The 25,369-nt window shown below is 47.2% G+C and overlaps 2 protein-coding genes across 3 annotated transcripts in view; one reads left to right on the forward strand and one right to left on the reverse strand.

Moving 5' to 3' along the window:
* Positions 1-1,485: 1,485 nt before the first annotated feature.
* CCDC167 (coiled-coil domain containing 167) lies at positions 1,486-14,596 on the forward strand. Of its 2 annotated transcripts, none has more exons than XM_014951269.1 (4): positions 1,486-1,628; positions 9,040-9,134; positions 11,566-11,618; positions 13,794-14,596. In XM_014951269.1, exons 1-4 carry the CDS (start codon positions 1,590-1,592, stop codon positions 13,895-13,897), a joined length of 291 nt encoding a protein of 96 aa, XP_014806755.1. In that variant the 5' UTR covers positions 1,486-1,589; the 3' UTR covers positions 13,898-14,596. The 2 variants fall into 2 exon arrangements, with proteins under 2 accessions (XP_014806755.1, XP_014806754.1); XM_014951268.1 differs by lacking the exon at positions 1,486-1,628 and adding an exon at positions 1,802-1,860.
* Positions 14,597-15,096: 500 nt separating this feature from the next.
* CMTR1 (cap methyltransferase 1) overlaps positions 15,097-25,369 on the reverse strand; it is a 29,436-nt gene continuing 19,163 nt past the window's right edge. Inside the window, exons 18-24 of the mRNA XM_014951147.1 lie at positions 25,201-25,323; positions 24,412-24,503; positions 23,720-23,788; positions 22,217-22,264; positions 21,561-21,673; positions 19,854-19,962; positions 15,097-18,085 (exon numbers count right to left, since the gene is read on the reverse strand). Coding sequence (XP_014806633.1) covers positions 17,953-18,085; positions 19,854-19,962; positions 21,561-21,673; positions 22,217-22,264; positions 23,720-23,788; positions 24,412-24,503; positions 25,201-25,323 — 687 coding nt within the window. The 3' untranslated portion in view covers positions 15,097-17,952. The remainder of the gene's footprint in view (positions 18,086-19,853; positions 19,963-21,560; positions 21,674-22,216; positions 22,265-23,719; positions 23,789-24,411; positions 24,504-25,200; positions 25,324-25,369) is intronic.

The raw sequence follows: 25,369 nt of genomic DNA on the forward strand, positions 1-25,369 counted from the left end.
ACTTCTTCATTTTCTACACCTTTCCCCCCCCTCCCAGGTGCTGTGCTTTCTTAGGGCTGCCGGGTACTCAGTTTCTGGGGGCTGCTCAGTTTCTAGGGCTGCTCCTAGTCAGTTTCTTTACTGCCTTCTGACTGAGCTGCTTCTGCTTGGAAAACAGTTATCTGTGTCTTGCCTTGGAGGCAGGAGTTCTGGCTCCTTTGGGTTCAGCAGTGTAGGCTCCATAACGTAGAGTCAAGTACCAGGTTGGGAAGCAGAGAAAAGTATGAGCTATCCCTCATGAAAATGAGCTATCCCTCATTTTCTCCAGAGCAAAAATGAGACTGATGCTGTTACCAACATCGGCCACATCCTGTAGTAAAAATGTAGTGGTGTTTGAGTTTTTTTTTTGAAAGAAAAGTGAAGCACACAAATTAGGTGTCAGTATTATCACTCCTATGACCGGCATCTGCACTCCTGCCATCCTAGCAAAATCAGGCAGCAGAGTGTATTTAAGCTAAAATGAAAATTCAGTCTGTGTTTCTAATAAATGCTGCTGCTGCTCAGCCTTCCATTTTTTGGTCAGCAAATAGCTCTTCCGTTCTCTGTCATGTAGCAGTCATGTCCTACCCTGAAGACAGATGCATTTCAGTGGTGTTTCTTTCTTCTTCTTCTTTTTTTTTTTTTTAATACAAGATAGCAGTGTTTCACAAAAAGCTTTCTTGGGTCAGGACAAAAGCTGCATGCATATGTAATGTTCTGATTAGCATCTTGCAATGAACTGGCTAGCGTGCACAAAGCACTGCCTTCTGGTAGATCAAGCAGCTAGTTTTTCCTCCAGCTGCTTTAGCATAAAGCTGGTGTTTGAGAAGGAAGGAGCAAGGACAAGCTGAAGTTCTCAGTGATTCTAACTCAGAGCAAAACGGTGCTCACGTTGGTGCCTTGCTTTTCTGAGAGACTGATTTCTTCCTAGGTGAGCCCCAGCCCCCAGCAATGCAAGACCAGGGCTGGAGCGGCCTGAGCAGCACAGAAGCTTGAAACTGGATGGAGCTGGCTCTCCTTGAGGGAAAACCAACTGATCAGCCCAACCTTGCACTCTGCCAGGCCCAGAGGACATGCCTGGCCAGACAGCACACTGGAAACCCCTGCCAATAGTTCCCCCCGAGGGAGCAGGGGTCTCAGGGGTGGAGAAGCAGGTCCAAGGGGTCCCACTGCGGCTTTTGAGCCTCATGGTCGTTCCCCAGCTGTCCCTCATCCGCCACCACTGGATCAGACAGAGCTGACTGCAGGCAGCGCCTTCACAAAGCAGCTGGGTTGCCGCCCTGAGGGCCATGCGCCACGCTGCCGTACGGCCTCGGCTGTCTTCAAGCTACGCCAAAACGGACTCACGTGGCCAGAGCCGCCGCCGTCCCCACCACTCCCGAAGGCCGCCGGGCAGAAGCGCCCTCACCAAGATGGCGGCCGCCCCACGGCGCAACCCCTCACCAAGATGGCGGCCGCCCCACGGCGCAACCCCTCACCAAGATGGCGGCGGCCGCGCGGACGTGGCCGCACTCGGACCGTGGCGCGGAGCGGCCGACTGCGCATGCGCGGCTGCCGACGGGCCGGGGACCATGGGCAGGAGGCGAGAGGGGCTGAGCGTGGCTCGGGAGGTGAGGGGGCACGGCCGGGTTGGGCTTGTCTGGGGTGAGGCGAGGCATTTCACAAGAGAGTGGTGGGTGTTGGGGAGGGGACAGCGGGGGGTTCAGAAACACCGCTCTGACTGGCCGCGCGGACGTGGCCGCACTCGGACCGTGGCGCGGAGCGGCCGACTGCGCATGCGCGGCTGCCGACGGGCCGGGGACCATGGGCAGGAGGCGAGAGGGGCTGAGCGTGGCTCGGGAGGTGAGGGGGCACGGCCGGGTTGGGCTTGTCTGGGGTGAGGCGAGGCATTTCACAAGAGAGTGGTGGGTGTTGGGGAGGGGGCAGCGGGGGGTTCAGAAACACCGCTCTGACTAGGCCGCGTTGCACTAATGCTAGGCCCTGGCCGCCATCTTGACGTGCGAGGGTGGCGGAGGAGGCTGAGGTGGCATCGGCCCGCGCTGGGAAGCTCGGTGCCCGGCCTTTGTCCCACGCCTTGCGCTGGGCAATGGCGTTTGGTGCTCTTTGAGCCAGTGCGGGGAGAGGCAGTGAGAGGCAGTAACTGCCTGCGCCCATGGAGGCTGCTGTGGCAAGCTCCTGCCCCTCGCTAGCAAATCTGTGCACAGCCTGGCAGCGTGTGCGGTGGTGGAAGTCAGCAGCGTGCTGGGCACAGGCTGCTGCTTTTGAGGAACCCAGCAGTAAACAAGCACGTGAAGTGCCTGTAAAACACAGCAAGGAGAAGGGGAAAAGACTGGGTTTTAGGAGTATGCCTGCCTTCTAAAGCTGCCTTTTTTATTGTTGTGCTTGGGTGTTTCATAATCTCCTGAGTGGTAGGAGGCCTGCTGGTAAGCTTTGTTTAAGCTTTATATTTGCATTAACAGTCTGAATCATGTTAGTTAAGGTCCCTCTGAAGCATACTCAATTCTGGCTCCTGCGCTGAACAGTGCTGTCTGGACTGATTCGGAGGAGGCCGTGGAGAGATTATAGTCCAAGTCTGTGGGTTGTAGGTTCCTTGGGGACAGCAAAACCTGAACCTTCCTGACAGATGGCTGAAACAGGGCAGAGTTGATCCACTGAATCTCACTGGTCACCTATTTGTCCTGAAGTCTTTTAGATGAGCATGTGTACAGCAGACCAAGATAGCCAGGGTAGAAAGGCCAGGGAAAGAACTTGGGGCTTGTCATATATGCTTCATTAGCCAGTAGTGTAAAGGTGAGTGTCCTGCTGTGTCATATGAATGGGACTTCAGTTTCTAGTAGTTTTCTGGTCTATTTCATCTTGTTAGGCTTTCATTAGAGAAATAGACATTTCTGGGCACTCTAACCCAAATATAACCACTCCAAAGGGAGTCCAGAGGGGAGTATGCTGACAAGCTTCTTTTCAGTGAGCCTAGCGGGGAAAGAAAGTTGAAGTAATGAATTTTTGGTGGTTGTTGTTTAAGATGTGACAGACAAGGAGAGTTGAGATTGTAGGGTCCACCTTACAAAAAGAGAGATGGTAAAAAGGGTGAGCCTTTCAGGGACTTCCTGGTCACAGAATAAAAAGGGACTGATTTTAGCTGCCACAGCAAATTCTTGCAAAGTGTTTGGGCACTTGTGGTATCTTTAGGTTTTTGGTTTGTGTTTTTGTTTTGTTTTTTTTTTCCCCAGAAGTTGTCATGATAGAATGCAGTACTTTTGAAAGGATTGTAGAACTATTCTTCCTCAGCTTTATAAATGAAAACTTAACCTCTCACTGCAAAGATACTACTTACAAACAAAATTCTTCCCCTTGCAGTGATGAGAAGCATACTGAATAGAAGCTAGGGAGAAAGAAAACAAAATCCCTTTAAGCCAGAGGTAGAGAGGCCTACGTTTTCAGTGTCAGAAATGCGTGACAACCAAGATATTGATTTCATAATTTAAACTTTCATTCAGTTCAGTATTACCTTCTGAGCTGTTATGATTGTAAAGAAAACTTTCCAAATGAATCTTAATATGACATGATGCATGGCTAGCTTTGAAAGGCCTAATCTAGGCAGAGTCATGCTTGTTTAACTGAAGTCATGATGCTAAATGAATGCAATTTTCTATATGGACACTTATCAGATTAGCTTGCACTTACAAATTGCAGGTGTAATTGATATGACCTGGTTTAAACTGATATAAATGTGTCTCCATAATGTGGTGGTGGTTTAAACTCATGCCACTTCTCCTTTCATATAACTCCGTAGTCTTTTGACAGGCAGCCAGCCCCATTGACAGTGCTGAGTTGCACAGAACTTTCTTGATGAAACTCATCAGCAAAATGAAACTGGGAAGACCGGTCCATTTTGTAGGAAAACAGTGAGAATGGAATGATCTTAAGAGAGTGACAAAGATTATCAAAGGTGTGGAAAACTTCTCTGCAAGAAAGCTAAGCATACCAGGTGCTTTTAAGCTTGAAAACATGACTGCAAGGGGACCTGGTATAGGTCTATATCTTCTGTGTGCTATTTGTAGTTTTAAACAAAGAATGAACATTACCTGTCAATTCAAAACTAGGGCTATCAAATAAAACCACCAGCTGACAAGCTCAGAACAAACAGGAGGGGTTGGTTCTTACTATAATCTGTGGCTGTGCTGTGAAACTCCCTGCTCCAGGATGTTGTAGCCCTTAATATATTTGTGGCTCAGACAACAACTGGAAAAGGAATTAATGAAAGAAAAAAAAAGTGGGGCTATTAAATACAAAGAGAAACGCCCTGTGCTTAGGCAATGCCTGAGCTGCACAATGTCGAGTGCGTGTTTGGAGAAAGTACTGTAACGTGTATTGCTGCTTCTGACAAGGCAGTGGCTGATCAGTGTCTATGCAAGAGCATAAAGAAGAGAGAAAAGGCCAATGTAGTCTTTACTCAGTAAAGCTGTTTTCAGAAAGCTGTGGGTGCTGCCGTGTGGTCATGTCTGTGTGCTGTTCTGCAAAGCCACTGGTCTGAGCTGAGGCAGGGCAGGAAGACTAACTGAGTAGTCTCTGCGAGGCTGAAGGAGGAGATGCGGGTAGGATCCAGCCCTTTATCCTTTACTGACACAGAGGGTTGATCTGTAGGATTTATCTTGGACTTTGCTGGTGGATCATCCTCTATTGCATAGTAGCTTGCCTGGTAAATGTTTCCAAGCACGCTGCAGGCACAGCATCTGTAAAATGATTTGCCAGCATGCAAAAATGATTCCAAGAGCATGGTGAAAATGGAACTGTGTCCGTGAACTGCAAGTTAGCATTTGAATTTAAACAAAACTCATCTCTGCTGGACTGATCTTAATAATCCAGCCAAATTTGTGGATGCAGGAACCACTAATTCGTCTATGAAAAGAACTGCTCAAGTGTGCTGGCAGGTGACAAAGCATGAGAAGACTGCTCAGGGAAGGATTTTTTCTCTTTGCCCCCACCTCTTCAGTTGGCTTTGATCTGTTTTATGAGGGTCAGAAGACGAAAACCTCATTACCTAACGCTGTTGGATGTCGAAGTATGTGTGATATGGCTCTTTGCCAGTATCTTAATTAGGGAATTCATAAAAGCGGAGGGTGGATGCCAGTTCTTGAAAAGCGCTTTTAGCCTTTCTGCTGGAAAGAAAGCTTTTATTAATTCATTACAAAATGTATTAAAAGGGATCTAGCTCAACTCTGTAAGCAAAGCTGCTTCCTTTTCTCTTTGTCTCTGCCTTTATGTGAGCCATTTCGGGCTCCCTGCCCAAGATGGTCCCAACAAATGAGATTTGTAATAAGCATGTAAGTCAGTTTGGATTGAAATGCGCTCCAGGTCTCTCTGGTTTAAAAAGGTCTCCAGATTGCGAGCAAGTGTTGCCAGAATTCAACAAAAATGGCTCAATGCCTTTTCATACCTTGTGGAGCAAGGGAGGCATCTGGTCTCAGATCCCTATATGTGTCCAAAGCTGCTGGGAGTTGATTTTCTGGAGTGGCTCTTGAGGAGCAGAAGGGCAGGTGTGTGTGCCCTGAGCTGCTGCCTGGATGCGAAGCACCTGCTTCACTTGCCCCTTTTAACTGCCAGTACTTTAAAATGTTGCTGTGAGTGAAGTCCTGTGTCCCTGCTACAAGCCACGTGAACCTGAGGAATTGTCATGTCAGAACTTCACCTCTGTTCCAGAGGATCCTCTTCATGGAAAGGAGAGCCAGAAAGAGCAAGGGTTTGTCTTCACAACTTACGTGCCACTGTGCTGAGATTGTACTTCACGCTGCCTTATCTTTTCAGTGGCACTGATGGTTCAGCTAAACAAGCTTGGCTCTTCGTTTTCATGCGGGCTTCTAGTCGGCCTATGTACATACCCTAACTAACCTTCTCACCTAATCTAATTAGTTAGTGGGAGGGAAAGCTTTCCATCCACCACAAGCTCAGGTGTGGACCTGCTTTGAGGGTTGCTCTCCTGGAGAGCTGCTGCAGGGAATTATGCCAAAGCTCTACAGGTTTTCTTGTGCTACAGCTTTACAGGCTACGGCCCCCCTGGGAGTTTCCTAAGCAGCCCAGAGAGTAATCAGTAATTCCCAGGCATTACTCTGATTTCTCGCTCTGCTTATTTTCTGTTTCTCTCTTTCCTTTGCCCTGCAGTGAAGAGTTACTTGGGTGGCAGAGCTGCTGAGAGACTCCTAGCTTGCAGGAACACATCCCAAATCCCAAGTGAGACAATAGCACTGACATCAAGATAGTGCTCTGCCCATAGTTTGTGTTGGTCTCTGAGGATCCTTCTATAAATGAGCCACCTCCAGGAGGCAGATAGTATTGTCCTAATTTATAAGTAGGGAAGGTGAGGCACAGTAAATGGATAACATCTGGGAATCCTCACTCTTATCCTTCCTTATAGCCCCTAATGCGTCAGACTAGGCTGAAGAGAAGAAATAGTGAGATTCTGGACAAAAAATATTTTGTTTATTCAGCAATCTGTTCCTCCTTCCTTGCCTTTTTTTTTTTTCTATTATTATTTTCTGTCCCTTGTGCCCCCAGCTCAGCAAAGCTGATGGTGCACTTCTAGGGCATGTGGTTTATTAGCAAATTATTGCTCTCCAACAGGGGACCCAAACTTTGGTCTTGATTTAAGAGCAGTAAAACCGGTTGAAATAAAGTATTATGTGGAATCTGGAGATTTTTAGTCAGCAGAAAGTACAAGCATTGGCAGGGTTGGGCGGACTATCCTCTTGTTACACCTCATGAAATGATGGTAATATGGGCAGGGAATCTACTAGTGAGAACAACTGCACACTGAGCAGGAGGAGCAGTTCTGGAGAGGACAGGAAGTGCAATGATATAGATAATTTAGTGGTGGGTTGGCAGCTGACTAACAAAAGTTGTCATTAAATTGTATTATTTAACATGATTTTTAAACATATTTCCAGAGAAGGCATGGTGTATTGTATTAAGTTTACTGGCTAAGGAGGAGCCAGGTAACACATGCTGAAGTACCTCCTGCTGTGTGTGTATGTATGTGGGGGTTTCCAACAGATGAGGGAGCAGAAACACTGTCATTTGCAAATGGTATGAATTGGTGAGGGAGGTAGTAATTTTTAAATTGGACTGGATGGACACCTCACCTCTACTCCACTGCACTCAAATTAACTTGCTGATAAACATGGCCGGAGCTGACGTGGGTGAAGCCCTTAGCTGGCCTTGAAGCAGAGCGGGGCAGTGCATCTCACTGACTCTGATGTAGTGGATCACAGGTAGTGATGGGCACCTGGAGTTAACATTCCTAACTGGCACAGCTGGATATGGAGGAGGACAATTACCTTTGCCCTGATCAAACGCATTTTCAGCTAACATGCTTCAAAAATACCTGTGTCCCCATCCGGGCAAACCCAAGCATTGCCAAACGCAGAAGTGCCATTCTCTGTGCTCTGGGATCAGGTCATGTGCCTTGGTGCTCCCCTTGGGCTTAGAGGAAGCTGTGCAGGGGCTTCTGGGAAGCTTGCCATCTCAACAGCCCTGGCAGAGTTGCCTAATAGCAAGGGACTTGGAAATTGTTGTCTGGTAAGACGCAAAGATTTACTTGAGCCTTGTAGTAGGTGGCCCCCTCCCCAGGGCTGCTGTGCTCCTTGCAGTGAGACTGTTCCCCTGACTGGCTGAGCTCCTTTTCGCAGTCTGCTTTGTTCTCCCCTTTACGTCAAGCTTCTTCTCCCATCCTGCTTATTTATAACGCTGGCCTGCCTTTCCTGAGCAGGTGTGAGATTGCTCACGAGCTCAGGACAGAGCTGATCCCCAAAGTAGCAATAATTAGGGATCACTGCCTTTTATTTTGTTTCCCATGTCACTGTTTATGGCAGTGTTTGTGCTCTGGGCCACCTCTGGGGCTGATGTCCAGGCAGCTGTTGTCTCGTTCCACCTCAGTACTTTATTCAGGACTGTGCTGCCTCATGGCTTCTCATTTGTGAAAGCTCCCACCAGAGAGGGGCCTGCTGCCAGCCATCTAACTGGCCTTGGCCTTGCTTGGGAGAACCAGACACAGCAGGAATGTTGCACCGAGTAGGTAAAAAGAGAAGTCATTGCCACCTCAGGGCACCAAGGCCGCTTCCTTTCAGGCTAGGATGTTTTGTTCATATTATCTGATTAGTCCCACTGTTGCCCTGCTGGAAGCAAGCCTGAAAGACAGACTTCTCCTAAAGATTGTCTACACTCAGGTTGCCAGGCAGAAAAGAGGAATGATTCCCAGAACTGTTGTCTGTGGTAGGATTCCCTCCTGTGCAATCTATTTGCACGCAAGTCGATCAGTCCTCTTTTACTCATCCACAGCTACTATCCTCCACAGGAAGACACAGCAGGGAACAGGCTGTTAGGGGACCTGATGAAGAGGCACAAAGAGATGACCAGTGTTTTTCTGCACATTAACATATTGTTTCCAAAACTTGGTGCAGGTCGAAGGTGTGGAAGTGGTGGAGAATGCTCTTTTGAGCGTACCGTGCAGACTGCTGTTGTAGATTTAGCAGGTGAATGAGATGGTAGATATCAGTGTCTCCCCTTTGTCCCCTCTTCACCCAAGCAGACAGCTGAGGGTGCTTTGTAGTCACGTCCATTCATAGCACTAAATCCAGACCTTGTCCCTCAGGCTTTGGCCAAGGCCAGGCACTCTCATTTTATCCTCTTTCAATTGCATAAAGATGACTTAGATCACATCTTTGCTTGTGGAGCCACATGCAAAGAAACTAGAACAGGCTGGAACAGCATCAGATCTTAGCAAAAAGGTGCTGGCCATCTACGGGAATGGGGGTGTTAGGGCTGGCTTGGCTGTGTCTGGGATTACACACTGGGGTATCACACGTGCTGATCTGGGAAGTGATGGGCTCTGTACTGTCTGCATAGAGCTGGAGCTGTTCATCCCTTGATTTGGGAAGGAAGGGGGTGGAGTGGCTGAGCTGCCACCCTTCCCATCTGAGTGGGGATGGATCCATATTAGCTGGGAGAGGAAATGACTGATGTGTTTTTCAGATTGATGGACTGGAGGAGAAGCTGGCACGTTGCAGACAGAGCATGGAGGAGATGGATCTTAAACTGCGCAGGGAGAAGCTCAGCCCTGAAGGAAGGTATTGTTGACACCACCTTTCGCAGCTGTGGCTGTGCGCTTCAGCTAGCTGTCACCCTGCTGTAGGACTGAGCAACAGCTCTTGAAAGGGATGAGAATGCGTTGTGCCCCATGACAAGACTCTCTTCCCCCAGCTTGGAACTTGCTTGGGGAGCTTGCCAGGGTGCAAAGTTCAGTGATATATGGAGAGAGCTTTATCTTATCAACGGCCTCTCTCCAGTCTGCACCACAACCAGCCAAGCAGTGCCTGAAATTTGCCAGTTTATTTGCAGAGCTGGCTCCTGGTCTGCTAGAAACAGCTCTGTGAGTCTGGCAAAGGTTCACTGCATGCTGCTACTCAAGCCTTGCCAAAGCTCCCCAGGTTCGGTCAGGGGAGATGTGCCGCAGCTACTACTGAGGGCTAATCCAGGCTGGGATGGAACTGGAAAAGGGCTGAGGGAAGTTATTTGCTGTGCCTGTGTTGCAAATGTGTCTGGATGTAGGGATGCAGTGACACACTGGCTTTTCTTGGGAAAGGGAAGAGGGACAATTCCCCTGAAATCTGTCACTGACATAGAAGAGGCAACTGTAGTCTTCTAGAGCTGGGACTCAAGCAAGGACTTTGACTTGACTATTTTGTAGCAGATGCAGGCAGAACCTGATTTTTTGTCTGGAGTGTGAAGCAAGAGATCCTAGACCAACCAGCTGATTCTCAAATCTCTCTGCTTGAGGACATTCTTCCAGTCACCAATATCCCACTGCTCTGCTCTAGCAAAAAAGGCTGGGAAGCTCAGTTGTAGGCCCAGGGAGCAGTCCTGTTGGTCCCAGTGTCTGCTCTACAGTATTGTCCTACAGAACGCAGTTAGAAATGATCCTAGCAGTGGTGACATCTCCACACCCTGATTCTTAACAGCCTCAGCTTAACTTCTTCGTTCCTCCTTTCCATTCTCTTCCTCGCCAGCTTTACTGGGGGTTTATATTCCCAACCATATATGGACAGGGTCCTGTCTCCTCCCGTCCTTCATCTCTCTAGTTCCTTATCTCAACAGTCCTTTTCTAGGCCTAAATTCTTCTTATGTTTACTGTGTTCTTTATCTGGTACTTAGGTGGTCAACAACCAAACCTACAGTTGTGGTAGCTTGACAAGAGAGAATATATCTGTATGATTTCTCTCTGAAATATAGGGCCTAGAGCAAAGAGTTAGGAATAAGGATTCCTGGGGCTTTTTCTGAATTTTACAACGTGTATGGAGATGGAAACAGAAATTCTGTTGCCCTAATCCAGACCATTAAAAAAAAACCCTGGAGGAAGGTACCATGATCAAAATTACTGATTCATTGAGTTGTACACAAAGGAGAGCTCTGCTTTCCCATTTTGAAGTTCAGTTGTCATGGTTTCTTCATGTCTCATTCTCAAAGCCTCCTCCCTTGACTCTTCACGAGGCAAGTTTCAAAGTAGCAGCTCAGTCATGTTGGTAAATCTGTCTTCTCGCTCCCTCCTGGCTGCGCTCCACATTGTCTTTCCCCAGTTGCCTTTGAGAGCCCTTTCCTCTCCCGCTGCTCTGACGTGCCTTGCTTTCTTGCCATCCCTTACTTAACTAGCTGTACACATAGATTTGGATCTCTTTCCTCCTACAGGTTCTTGCTCTGCCCCAAGGGGAACAACAAACTCTGTTACACTTACTGCCTGCTCAGTCTAATCTGAACTGGGAGATAATTTGTTAGTGCATGTTTATTTATATGCACACAGTCTGGAAGGAGTGACCGCATCCTCGCTGCTGTAATGGAAATGCTGCTGCTTTCAGGCAGTTTGTTTTGCATTTATATTTTAAACTGTGTTTAATTAATCATCCTGTGCAGTTTAAGACAAGGGATGGGTTGGCCTCACTTACTTTATTGTTATTATCCTGAGTCTTTGGTCTAATAACAGATTGTTTAACTGGTTGCTACTGGGTTTGGATTCAGCTTGTTTCTGCGAGTTGACCAATTTGTGTATATTGTATACCTCTGACAAAGGGATCCCAGCTTCAGTTGGTGAGAAGAATTAGTGTTCCAGCACTGAGCCACATCTGCTGGAGGGGCACAGAATCCTGCAGTGTGTAGGGACCCTGCCCAGTCCCATACCTGTAGCAGAACTTCCTACTCCACCTGAGGAACAGAGCAGAGGCTTCTCTGACACACAGACCCCTTTCTACCCTGCTTGCACACACTGACACTGTCCTGAAAGGAGAGACATGAAGCCATTTGGGGGAAGAAAAAGTAATCTAAAACTGCTGCATCTCTTCTTTTGCACAGCTGGGGGTTTCTAAGCTGTCACCTTTCCACAGTGAAGGGTGAGGGACTCATTCTGAGAGCAGATATCCTCGGCAGTGGGACAGTCTCTCTTCTATCATACAAGCAAAGAAATAGACTGTGTTGTGCCTCACAGGTAATGAGCTCCTCTTCTCATTACAGAAAGTCACTGGAGAGAGAGAGAAACTTACTAATGACCAAAGCTGACAACTATGGTAAGAGCTTCATTAAAAATGGTCCCTCTGGGCTGGATGGGATCAGTGCTGCAGCTTAGCTTCGTCTTCAAGCTCCTGCCACCTCTGACTTCTGCCTTTGAATTTAGGTTCCACCAAAGGGAGCAAGACTGAGGGAAATCTAGTCAGCATATTATAATAGGAGTCTTGATCCTCATGCTTGAGCTGTGCTATCGTAGCAAAAAAAAAATAAGCATCAGCTAATGAGGGGGGAAAGATTTCCCTTTCACATACCCCATATTACCAGTCTTTACAAAATCTTAGCCATCAGATTGACTTGAGTGGCCTTTTAACATCCCCCTCCTCCCTTTTTTTTCTTCTTTTCATTTTTATTAGAGGTTTGATAAGCAAGCTGGCAAGTGCTGCCTGGGGTGTAGCAAACTATACCTTCCTTGGGAAGGCTCTCACTGCATCACTGTCCGGGGCTGTTCAGAACACGAGCACAGAGATTCACACTGATGTGCTACCTCTGGTTCCAGACAGACAGGGTCTCTCCTTGCTGCAGGTCCTGCTGTAGACAGTTGAAATGAGAGTCCTTCTGAGCTACCACGGCACTGCTGTTCCGCTGGGGATGCTGCCTTGCATGTCTTCAGGCTCCTGGTGTTGGTCAGTATGTTAACTGTTTGACAGCACTCTGCAGCAGTGTAAGCATCAGAGCTCACACAAGGGGAAGCAGCAGAAGTGTTCTTCTAGGCCTGGGGAGTTGAAAGCTGAGGTATGGCCAGCAAATTTAAAATTTTACCTTATGTTAAAGGACTTTTTCCAGAAGACTAACAGTTATTTTAAACAGATTCAAAGCTGTTCCCTAAGGGCCTACCACCAGAGAACGGCAGGGCAGAAGAATGCACGTTGCCACCCTTTTACCAGCAGTCAGCCATCACTGCTGGCATCAACAGAGCAGCCTGACAGGCTGCTCAGACAGCAGCAACAGCCTCACCTAATGGTGACAGCTGCTCCTGCTGGAACAGAAGAGACAGTGCACACAGCTTTCTTAGATCACCGCTATGGCCTCTGATTAAATCTCTGCTTATTCCAGCTGACACACTTGAGGCCATGAACTGCAGTGCCAGTGGCATTGCTCCATCAGTTTAAGCTGGCATTGCTGTGCTTGGGGTTATGTGGCCTCCGGCCCCTACCTCCTCCTCTGTAACCTTGCAGATTCAAGCGGCTTGGCTGCATGAGAATGCCTGTACCCCATGGAAGAACAGGGGCAGAAAGAAGAGCTAAAAGCCTCTTTTGATACCAGCACCAGTTTGGGAACCTGCAGCACCAGGGCATCCCCTCTGGAGGCTGCTAGTGCAAACTGTAGAGGCAGCTAGTGCAAACTGTAGAGGCAGCTACTAGTACAGCAAGAGCAGTCTGCCTCTGGGGACAGTCTGCACCCAGCCTTGCCCTGCAAAATAATCACTGCTGTTTGGCCGTGTAGTGCTGTAGGCCTCACTTCCTGCCTATGCTGTCATGCCAAGTCTTGTGGGACAGAGTGAGCAAGAGTTGGGTTCTTATCTTTGGTAAAGGGAACCGAACAGAACTGGAGACCAGAAGGACTCCATAATTTTGGTAGCCACTTTGTTTCTCTCGCTGTATCTGTGTTTCTTTTTTCGTAGGCCAGGGAAAATGACCTATCAAAAAAGCTGCAGACCCCAACAGAATGGGTGTCCATGCTTACACTTATTCCACACTCATCCTTCTGGGGCACAAGGAAACCCAGATTCTGCAACATTCAAAGGTGGCCACCGTTGTATTTAAGTAAATTTAAGCACTAGGAAAAGGTGCTGAGCTGTTATGTCTAGAAGACAGTAAAAATAGCTCTCTACCCCTCTGTCTTCTTCATTTTCTTAGGGTACTAGCAGTTACCCTAATGACCCATTTGTCCTTGGTAGGGTCCCAGAGCAAGGTCATTTGCAAACAGGAGCGGGTCTGGCACTGAAGTATTCCCAAGCACAGCTACTGAGATGGATTGACAGAATGAGAGTTTGCAAATGAAAGGGTTCCTGCTAGTTATTTCCTGTTCCGAGCATCTTATTATTAGCAGCTTTGCATACTGATCCCAAAAGAGCTGCCCGTAGCCAAGGTAGTATTGTGCTTTTAAGACTGTTTTGAAAGATGTAGCTGCAATATGAAGAACATTCACAAGCGAGGCTTTTGTTTGTTTCCCAGAGAAAGAACTGAGTGCGCTTCGTAAAGAAAATCGCAAGAATGCTGCCCTCGCTGTGGCCATGGGGTTACTGATTGCTCTTATTTACGCCTGCTGGACAATGTGATTGCACTCAAGCATTCTCCCTGCTGACCAAAGGACCCTCCTGCAAGGAGCTCTTCCTCGTCTCACCACTCTGCCTCCCCCAAGGGTGAGGATCAGCATTTCAAATAGCTGTTCCTGTTTATCCTCTCCAAGCCTCGTTGTAGGGAAGCTTTTTCTCTGAGAACTGAGGGGGACAGGAGACAACCCAGAAATCACAGCACGCTTGCAGCTGGAATCAGGTCAAGCAGAGCTCAAGGTGGTGCTGTCTTACCCAAAACGCAGTCAAGACCATCCAGCCTGAAGTAGGAAGGTGATACCTTCTCCCTTTTGAAGAGGACCTCTGTGGTTGCAGACGAGTGCTCTCTGCTCAGCCTGGTCAGAATACATCCCACCTTCTTGGTTCCTGTGACTCAGCCATAAGCTGAAGGGACACCAAGTTTTAAAGACTCCACCTGTCACCAGAGCTGACTAAACAGATGTTTTCTCCTCCAAACTAAATTACAGGACCAAAGGAATCCTACACCCTCCACCAAACAGGTTATCTCTTTTTCTCCAACTTGAGATCTGGGGGCTTGAGCTTTGAGAAAGTCTCCAGTGCGTCAGAGCTTGGTAGACATTGTGTGCCTCTGAAAATCAACACTTGCAGAAGAGAATTTACTGTTAACTCCCAGGGATGAATGTGCCCCTGCAGGGCTTTAAATAAAATAATTTGACCTTGTAACTTCTGTTTTTCTTTCTTTCCTGTTCTGTAACATACCTCTCAGCCACTGCTTTCTCATCCTACCCTCTCCCTGCTGGCACACACTGCACCACAATAATCCTAGACTGGGTTAGGCACTTAATATCCCTGGTCAGTGCAGTCTCAACAGTGGGTTATTGGTCTGTTGTCACCTGGAACCTACATAAGCATTTGCTTAGAGTGGAAAATCCGTCTAGCATGCCACAGAGGAGCACTGGAGACTGTCCTCTGTAGTCCCCTCATTCTGATCCAGTGACACACACCAGAGCTAGCCCTGTTCTAGGTGAACCTGCTTTGGCAGGGGTGCTGGACTAGTCCCTTCCAGTCCCTACAATTTTGTGATCCTGAGTGTGCTCCAACTTGCCAGGAAAGCCTTTAAAATGGGACTGCCTTGAAAATTTAATTTGTACAAAGCATTTCTCTGTCACCACACTGACACACTGCTGGGCAGAATTTTGTGGGAAGCAAAGTACACAAGCACGGCTGTGAACTAAAGGGGCTGTATTGGTAATAAAGACAATGAAAGCAAAGAAGTCAACACAAAATGATACACAGCCTAATATCAATACATTGTGCAATTCATGTACAGAAACATTCCCTTCAGCAAGGCCTCCCTCACCCCCCTTCCTAACATGATCCCTCCCTCCTTCCCCTGCAGCAGGGAAGCAGGTAGCATGGTGGCTCATGCTTGCCTTCTTGAAGGAGGATTCAGAATCAAGGTTCAGTGCATCAAAAATAAAAATAAAAGCAAATTAAAATCGGGAGGAGCTGGAGACAACTGGGTAAACAGAAAGTATCTGTTCATAAAAACTAGCCTGCAGCTAAGCAGTGTTTTTTGTTCCCTCAGAGGCCTACACTCACCCTAGTGTGCTTCCTAGTCACCCTTCTGTCTGCCAGCCTGCAGGAGACCTGAGTGGAGGACACAACACTTAGCAGAGAAGCATCGCAAAGGGAGCAGCATGCCTTGCTGGCATTGGAACAGCCTCGAGGTGGTCCAAAGTGCCAGAACTCAAAATTACTGGTTGGTTTAAAAAGCCAACTGAACAGGCCTGGAAACCACACAGTTGGAGGTTCTTTATTCCCCACTGGGAGAAATTCCTCCTCACCCCTCGTGGAAGTGCCTTTGCCAAAAGAAAACTGCCAGTGACACGCCTCTTGTTCTTGGGGGAGGTTTCTTTCATACATGTTTTACTGATGCTTTAGATCAGAGGGAGTCTACAGGTCAGCAAGAGGATGCGTTAACAGCATGCCATCCCTCAGCTGCCATGGTAGACCTAACCGTGTCTGGGGACTAATAATCACCAATGTGGAAAAAGAAGGTTTGACACACTTCACTTCTGGCCAGAACTTCAGAAGAAAGAGTAGCTGCCCTGCACAATATTCAGGGCTACCTATTTGAAAGCTAGCCTCTCATCCACTCCTGAGCTTTGCCTCATCCACTTTCCATTGACCAACAGACCATGCCAACTTCTGTGCTGCTCCTTTAGCCAGGGTGTGGTTCTGCAGTGATCAAGCCTGCATATGTTTGGGGGTTTTTGTTTGTTTTTTTTTGCAAGGAGTTACAGCTGCTAAGCTCATTTATACTGAACTGTAGAGAATTAATACATGGGGATATGGAGACAATTTGCTTGTGAAGACATGGAAGTGCTCTGAGCTCAGAGAGCACAGCCTACTTGTAGGATGACACTCAACTGCGTGCTAAGAGTGAGCACAAAACCTACACAAAATGCTGGGCAGTGGAGGGTGGAGGTGGGACTTCTGCAACAGGCCATCCTTGTTCTGGCTTCTTTGGGTGGGGTGCAGGGCACCCATGCACCTACAAGTGAAAATTTTCACGTCTTGCTACATAAAGCTTGTTCAAATCGTACATATGGGTGTGGAGAAAAAGGAAAAAGAATCTAAATGACTGCCATAGATTCTAGAAGAACTATAGCTTTCTTTAAGGCACAGTTCAACAACCCCTAAATCAGTTTCCTCCCTTCTGCCAAGCTCTTTAAAAACAAGCCAAGAACAAAATAAAAAGGGCAATTTTGCTGCTTGGCCAAAAGCAGTCAACTGTCAACTGTGTGTTATCTTCTGATTTATGTGGAAGACCTGGCTAAAGTGCTATGGAAGCTAGAAGTGAAGGTAAAACATGCACCAGAAGACAACTTTGAGCCCAGCGCAGTGCTTGGAGAAGTCTGTTGACACACAAATACCATGCTGAGAATTTCATGGCTCTGTGCTTTCGCCCCAGATGCAGCTCTAGGGCCAATGAGACATGGAGAGTTTCAATCCCACTCTGACACTTAAAAGGAAGGTCTGGTAACCTCTCCAGTAGGCATAGTCAGGGGACAGGATTTCTGACTAACCAACATGGTCAAAGTCAAGATCTCTTTTCACTGAAGCCCTGGGGCTTTTTAACAAAGTTGGATGTTCCATTATTTCCTCCAAAGACCTCCAGCATCCCAACCTTCCTGTGTCTTCCCTCCCAATTTCACTCTCTTCCCTGAAAATTTGGGCAACAGTGTCGAGTACCAAGGATCAAAGCACCTTGGTCTCAGAAGTACCATGAGGCATAGACACGTTCACAAATTAACCGCAGGCTGCTGGCTCAGAATCAGTCACTGACCTGGAGAAGGGAGGTCCTTGTCACAGCAGCCTCTAGAGGTCTGAGGAAGCCCTGGCACTCAGCACATCAAATCTGACTGGTCTTTGTCCAACAAAATACCATCACATAGGAATTGCCAGTGGCCAGCCAAGTGCCTTGATGAGCAGAAGTGTTGGAGACACCATCAAGAATACATACTCGCATCCCAAAGCTAGCATTCCCCAATGAGTTAACACCCTCCACGGGGTAGTGTAGGCCTTTGACAAGGCCGAGGAGACAGACAGCTGCCAGGAACAACGCAGGGCCGCTTCAATGTGCTGTTGCCCAGCTCTGCCACCACGTCAGTTCTGCTCCTTCCCACACTGCCAGGGAAGCACAAGCCTGGAGAGTTCTGGCACACACACAGCTCCACAAACCTCGCTGAATGTTTGAAGGGGAGCAAAAAAAGCTGCCAGCCCCTTGGCCTCATGCATGCAGTAGGTCAGGACAAACGGGCGTTAGGCCTTGGCTCCAGGAGTCACTGTAGGTACTCCGGCAGCGGGCGCTACCTGGGCCGTACTCTTATATACACTGCCAGGGTAGAGCCTCGTCCTGTGCCTTCTGCATACCACCCCTGGTTAGATCCTCTCCAGGAAATCAGCTCTGGAAAAGACCAGGATACAAATTGTGGAGCCTCCCCACAGTCTCGTCACTCCCTGAAGAATCCAAGCTGGGCTCAGCGTCCCCTGCATCCCTCAAGGGAGCAGACTTAGGGATAGTGTGCTTGGATGAAAGACAGGACATCCTCCTTTGATAGCTTCTCTGGATCTTGCCTTTTCTGAGAGTCATGCACTTTGACACCTTCCCCCCACTCCCAGAAGAGGCGGCTGTAATGGCAGACACTGTGGGAAGAGAGGAGAGCAAGATTAGTTTGGCAGGGGAGGGGGGAGGAAAATACTGGCATCCTAGCCACAAAGTGCACTACAGAGACATCTACCTCTGCAAGGGGAGTCACACAGAGATATTCTATCCAAAGGGCATCTTAGAAAAAGACCGGTGCATTCATTCACCTTACAATCTCTGCAGCCCTTAAGGTACAGCAACTTCCAAGCCTAAGAGATTTCCATGGAAACACACTTGTTAAGTCTAGCTTCACTCAACATTCAGTTCAGTATCTGCTGGAAGGAGACAGGTCATTAGGGAAAACCTACCTCCCCCCAAGTTTTTGAGAGGATGAAACTGTCATTGCAGGCAACAGAAAGGCCTTAATGAAGAATTTAGAAAGTCTGCCAGCAGCAGCAGCAAGCAGCAATCTAATCACTCACCACAAACCTACTAGAATCAGTAATAGCTGTCCTATGGAGCTTTGCAAATGAACAGCACTTCATGCTGTACAGAACCAGCTCGGATCATCCCCTCTTCCCCCTCGTGTGAAATAACCAAGCTCCACTTGGCTGCTGAGAGTGCTGGTCCTACAACGCCATCTCTCCCTCCATCCATCAAGCACAGCCCTTCCTCACTGCATCAACGTAGTCGAAGTCATAATGAAAACAAAGCTGCTAATTACTACTGACACAGCAGCCTTTAGTTTTGTACAATTACTGACACTTAATATTCATAGCTTATTTAGTGCTACTGTTCTAACAAAGCAGTACTAGCATAGCGACAAGAGCACATGTCAATGGCTAATTACAGACACATTAGTACTCACTAACCACAATACAACACATCCCTCTGGAGTCCCATAGGAGCACTCCCTCCACCTCCTCACCCATTCATGCAGGTTCATGCTGGCCTACTTCTGAGTACATACATAGAACTAACCCCATCCTGACACAGGGGGGGAAAAAACATCACGTGCTTTTACAGTTTTAAGCATGTCCTTCCATTTAGCTGGTTAAGGAAAGCCTAAGGACTCTTAAGAACACTGCTGTAAGGTAGGTAAGGAGATTCAAAGCAAGAAAATCCGGACCCCTGTTCCATATCAAGCTGTTGCTTAGAGACACAGTCATCAGTAGTGGTGGTGGAGGGCATCTCTTGATACTACCTGAGGGCAGGGTGTGCCAAACATCTCCACCCATGAGCCCAGGGGTGTCACACAGCCTCAGGATTTGCTGTACTTAAGACCTGGCCTTAGCCTAGTACTCAAAGATACAGATGGGGTTCAGCAGCCACAGTGTTAATGACTGTCCAATAACAAGTCATTCCATCCTTTCCCAAAAAGCTGCTGCTTTTCTCTCTCATTCTCTTTAAACAGCTCCCAGCTACCTACAGGTTAGCGCAGAGCCTGGGCTAAATGAACTGGGATTTGCTTTTTTAAATTAGTAACTTCCAACCAAGCATCTTAAAATAGAGATGCAGGAAATTACAGTTGCTGGGTTCAATTTCCACATCCCTGTGTGCAGGGAAGTTCAGTAACTAGTACTTTGCTGCAGGTAAACAAAGTTGTGAGATGTGTATTATTCATAACAATTAATTGCAAAATCCACAAATCCAGATCAGTGGTTCCCTAGAAGTCTGAGAAGGCGCCGGTTTCTGCAGCACACCCTGCTGGTGACCAAGCGGCTGCAAGAACAGCACAGCACACCTGAACTCCCTTCCAAGGGACACACCCCTTGTGCACTCACACACCGCTATCCTTCCATAGCCTCAGCCCTGGCTTGTACTCACTGAAAGGGTGCGATGGATTCAGAAGGGAGCTCATACGTCGCTTGCTTGGTCATTTTGTTGAAGAAGAATTTCCTCTTGGAGTTTTTGCTGTATGCCATTGTCCAGGGATCTTGCAGAATAGTCACAGAGATCAGATAGAAAATGGAAAGGAGAAAAAAAGCACAGTATAAATACACATACAGTGCAGGCAGGTAGGAGGAATCTATAAGAATAATTGTGATCCTGCTCTTACTCCTTTTCCTTTCCCTTCGCCAAGACCACCTGCTTTTCCAAGCTGTTCTTTACTCACTGGGAGAACTCCCCTCTCACTGCATTTAAAAGCTGACATTCCAAATAGGGTATTTCCACATACTATTACTCTGGAAAATATCTTCTTGATGAAAAAGTATGATCTCATTAAAAAAGAAAATTGCCAGTCATGTAAGTAAATGGAATTACCCGAACAATAGCTAATCAACCCCCAACAGAGAAACCCATCATATATATACCCTAAACCTTATCCAAATCCAAGCCACCCTCATTACATGCAAACAGTTAATCTCTACCCATTGGAACACTCTCCTTAATTTTTTACCAAGTTACAACATGAGTGAGCCCAGTCAATACTTTTTACTTGAAGACACAAAGAAAAGTTAAATAAGAGCAGGGACTCTCTCTTCCTACCGTTCACAGTCCGTACGATGTAGAGTCCTGTGGGCACGAAATGCCGGTCATCTCGGCCAGTGTAGGACAGCCGGGGTACTCCCCCTGAACTCTTGATGACTTTCATCTCTAACCTAGATGTTGAGAGATGTTGAGTGACAGAGATTCCCTGTTTCCTTTTTTACCATCCTCTTGCACACAGGGTGTCACAGTGAAAACTGGCAGCACCACATACGACAGGACAAAATAATCACATCCTGGAGAATTCCATTTCTTGCCTCCCCAACATGACTAGAGAAACCAGCCACAGCTGTCTACATCAGGCAGCAAACTGAGTGTTGTAATGAAGGACCTGTGATGAGCTACCACACTTAATTCAAATGAGGTTCCCATTTCAGGTATGAAATCTTAAATCTTTCAAACCATTGACTCTTCTGCACAAAAACTCAAGCACCATTGCTACTTCTACTGTTGTAAAGTGGATTGGCCACATCTACAGCATTAGAACTCAGCAGGAGGATGCTCTGAGTCGTCAGCATCTCAGAATGCTGCACGGGCTCTAACAGCTTTCTCCAGGACTCCTCAATCATAGATCAACACACCCCTCCCACTCCTGTGCATTGGTGGCTGGCAACCTCTATGGGCCCTGAAGTCTCTCATTTGTGACCATCACTTACCTCACAAAAATCTTCTCCATTTCCTCTAATCTGTACACTTCCTTCACTCTGGGGGAAAAAGAAAAAAGTGATTTTAAAAAATATTTAAGCTGTCCTCTTTTTGTCCCAGCTACAGAGAGCAGTCAAGACAGTTCATTTTGTACAGTGGGAGGCGGTCAGGCATGACTGAGGTTCAACCTTCTCAATCTGCTCTGGTGCCTTATTTCTCCTGGCTTGAGAACACCTGGCACCTGCATGCCCACAGCCTGGTTGCTGTAAGCGGCACAGGAGCATCCTGAACACTCTCCTTAATTTTTTACCAAGTTACAACATGAGTGAGCCCAGTCAATACTTTTTACTTGAAGACACAAAGAAAAGTTAAATAAGAGCAGGGACTCTCTCTTCCTACCGTTCACAGTCCGTACGATGTAGAGTCCTGTGGGCACGAAATGCCGGTCATCTCGGCCAGTGTAGGACAGCCGGGGTACTCCCCCTGAACTCTTGATGACTTTCATCTCTAACCTAGATGTTGAGAGATGTTGAGTGACAGAGATTCCCTGTTTCCTTTTTTACCATCCTCTTGCACACAGGGTGTCACAGTGAAAACTGGCAGCACCACATACGACAGGACAAAATAATCACATCCTGGAGAATTCCATTTCTTGCCTCCCCAACATGACTAGAGAAACCAGCCACAGCTGTCTACATCAGGCAGCAAACTGAGTGTTGTAATGAAGGACCTGTGATGAGCTACCACACTTAATTCAAATGAGGTTCCCATTTCAGGTATGAAATCTTAAATCTTTCAAACCATTGACTCTTCTGCACAAAAACTCAAGCACCATTGCTACTTCTACTGTTGTAAAGTGGATTGGCCACATCTACAGCATTAGAACTCAGCAGGAGGATGCTCTGAGTCGTCAGCATCTCAGAATGCTGCACGGGCTCTAACAGCTTTCTCCAGGACTCCTCAATCATAGATCAACACACCCCTCCCACTCCTGTGCATTGGTGGCTGGCAACCTCTATGGGCCCTGAAGTCTCTCATTTGTGACCATCACTTACCTCACAAAAATCTTCTCCATTTCCTCTAATCTGTACACTTCCTTCACTCTGGGGGAAAAAGAAAAAAGTGATTTTAAAAAATATTTAAGCTGTCCTCTTTTTGTCCCAGCTACAGAGAGCAGTCAAGACAGTTCATTTTGTACAGTGGGAGGCGGTCAGGCATGACTGAGGTTCAACCTTCTCAATCTGCTCTGGTGCCTTATTTCTCCTGGCTTGAGAACACCTGGCACCTGCATGCCCACAGCCTGGTTGCTGTAAGCGGCACAGGAGCATCCTTGCTGCTAAGCTGTGGATTTTTACCTCAGGCTGAGTATACTGAAGAGCAAGAGCAATGAAAGTCTTGGGTGCTTTTGTTTTCCCATGAGATAAATTCACCAAGGTTGGCCCCAGGCAGGTTCTGGCCTCGTCATACTGGCCTCGCAGTAAAACTAAACTGCCTCATCTTTACCGTTATTATCCTCAGGGATGCCACAAACTCACCAGCTACCCTGAGGTAAAAACAGCTTGCTTTTTTTTTTTTTTAATGAGTAAAGATGATTTGGAGTCATCATTCTTATCATTACGTCAAACTGCTTCTCTTTTTGTTGTTCTGAGACCCAGAAAGACAATCAGAAAATTTCAAAAGCGCTGCCTCTGATCTGACACCTCAGCCACCCATTTCCCACACATCGGTACACGCATCGGGCTTCAAATGGCACTGCTTGAACACCTTTTCACGACAGCAGCAAAGGGCTCTTCCACAATCCATTTCTACAGCTCTTCTCTCTTCACCTTCAGCCCTCCACAACATTTTGAGCTCTTCCAGTTACTGCAACTGTCTGTTTGTCTTGCGTTTAATTGAGATCCCACTCGTTATCTTTCATTAAGCCACCAAGAAGAACATCCTCCTTCCCTCTCTCCAGCTCCTCTCACAGTAACACAACACTTCTAGCTTCTGGAACAGAAGCTTTTTGTCCACAATACCTATCTGATACGCAGCACAGTGATACCTTTATGCTCCACTGTAGCAGAATTAATTAAATGGAAGGTCAGGAGGCAACCAAAGCCAAAGCTCTTCTTCGGGAACTTCCTTGGGATTGTAACTAAAGCCTTCTTCTCAGGCTAACCATTTAGAGATTGTAAATGCTGGTCAGCACTTCATTTAATCTAGTAACAGTCAGCGTCTCTGCACCACTGCTGACCCTTCGGGGCAGACAAGGACATAGAAGCCTTTGCAATGATTAAGTAACTGGGCACTAGACCTACTATAGCACATATCTGAAATCAGCACCAGCCAATCCACCTATGATGAAAACATGACTGTCTGATATGTGAAAGGAATGTACAACTTCTTCACTAACAACCTTTTCTTAGATATTTGAAGGGCTTTTAGCCTCTTTCCATTGCACATAACAGAACTACGGATTTCAGCTTGAAATTTAACTCTGCTTCAGCTTCTTATCTTCATCTTCCAGCACACTGAAAGCAAAGCACGGCAGGCTGAGGGGAGGAGTCGCCACTCACCGGATGGGGTTCATATCTGGCCGGCTAGGTTTAGAAACAGCTTTGACAAACTTCTCTGCCAGCTGAATCCTGAATGAAAAAGGAAGGAGAATCCAGCAATTAGCGAGATCTTTGGCACAGCAGGTAGATAGGTAACAGTTTCAGCAGAATAACTGATTAGACACTCCAGTATAGACACACTGCCTCCGCTGCTAGCCAAACGGGTCCTGAGCAAGACTTCTTTTCACTCTGCCCTCACAGTTCAGTGCCCAGTGATACTGGCTATTATCCATTAGAAATAGGTCTCCATAACTTCCTCTACAAGCCCACATGCTGCTGAATGTGGAAAAGCAGCAAAGTAGGCCTACTAGAGACATCATGTCCCTGAGGAAATCGAAGGGCTCATTCCTTTTCCCTCAGCCAGTTATCAGCTATGCTCACTTGTATTCCCAGGTTCCTCTGTTTACCCAGACTCTGCCCAGCTCACCCCAGACTAAGAAAGAAGCTAGACCTGCCTTCATTCACACAGAAGGTAGGGTTAGAAAAGGCTATACATGGTACACTTCAGAGCAGGTTCATTCACAGTTCATCTTTACAGCAGTGTTTCAGCCGAATGCACTTGTCTCCCTGTGCTCAGCATTCTGCTGGTAGTGTGAACTTTGTTTCCAGTCATTCGTACCCACGTACAAAAAGCTTCTCCAGATCCTACATACCTCTGGTTGAAATGCTGGTTTCGGACGTCATTGCCATTCAGCACCAAGACATCGAGGATGTGTATGGCACTGATTTTTCGCTGGGCTTTCCCCTAGGGAGGGTAATACAGGGACTTACTACTCAGACTGTTGTTATTTCAGCTTTGATTTATAGCCTGTTTTTTGACAGGACATCATTCTCTTCTAGCAAGAAGGCACCTTTCCAGATATTAAAACCACACAAATTCCCTGCTGCCCAATGTACAGTAACACGCCACCCTCCTATAATTGGTGTATTTGAACTACACAGTTCTGTCTCAGGGGAGGAAGGGAGGGCTGCCCTCACCAGCTCTCCGTGCCTGATCAGGTACCACAGCACAAGGCCCAGTGCACTACAGCATCCTCATCCGAGGGGCCAGAGGACAGGCAGACTCCCTGGCAGCGATACCTTACACTGTGAATATACCAGGAGAATCTTTTCCCCAAAGCCTGCAATCACTACTGAGCAGTTATGTACCCAAAAGAGCCACAGAATACACAAAGTCATCTTGACAATGTCATCTGCTGCTGCACGTAGGCCAAGAGCAGCATGTCACGTCCAAAGTGTTTCCAAAATAATGTTAAAAGCTCTTATCTCTAGCACTGGAGAGAAAGAAGGAACTTAATCCAAAATAGTTTCTCTAAAAATCATATACAAAAAAACTTGCACCTGGCACAGATGGAACATTTGTTCTGCAGTATCTGCAGTATTCAGCAGAAACTGCTCATTATCTTTGCAGCCACTTGGTGAGGGATAGAACAGCCCCCTACCTCTCCTTTCAGTTCATGAACAATCTCCACAGAGAGAAGGGTATCTCGTGGCAGCTCTGTTTTCAAATCCAGCTTTGTCCAGCGGTCTGACTGGCGACCATCCCAGGTGTAGATCTGTGATTTCTGTGTGTAGAAGGCAGAGTCAGATTCAGCCAAAGCTTCATGAGGC

The sequence above is a fragment of the Calidris pugnax genome, unplaced genomic scaffold (genome assembly GCF_001431845.1).
Source record: "Calidris pugnax isolate Ruff unplaced genomic scaffold, ASM143184v1 scaffold24, whole genome shotgun sequence".
NCBI lineage: Eukaryota > Metazoa > Chordata > Aves > Charadriiformes > Scolopacidae > Calidris > Calidris pugnax.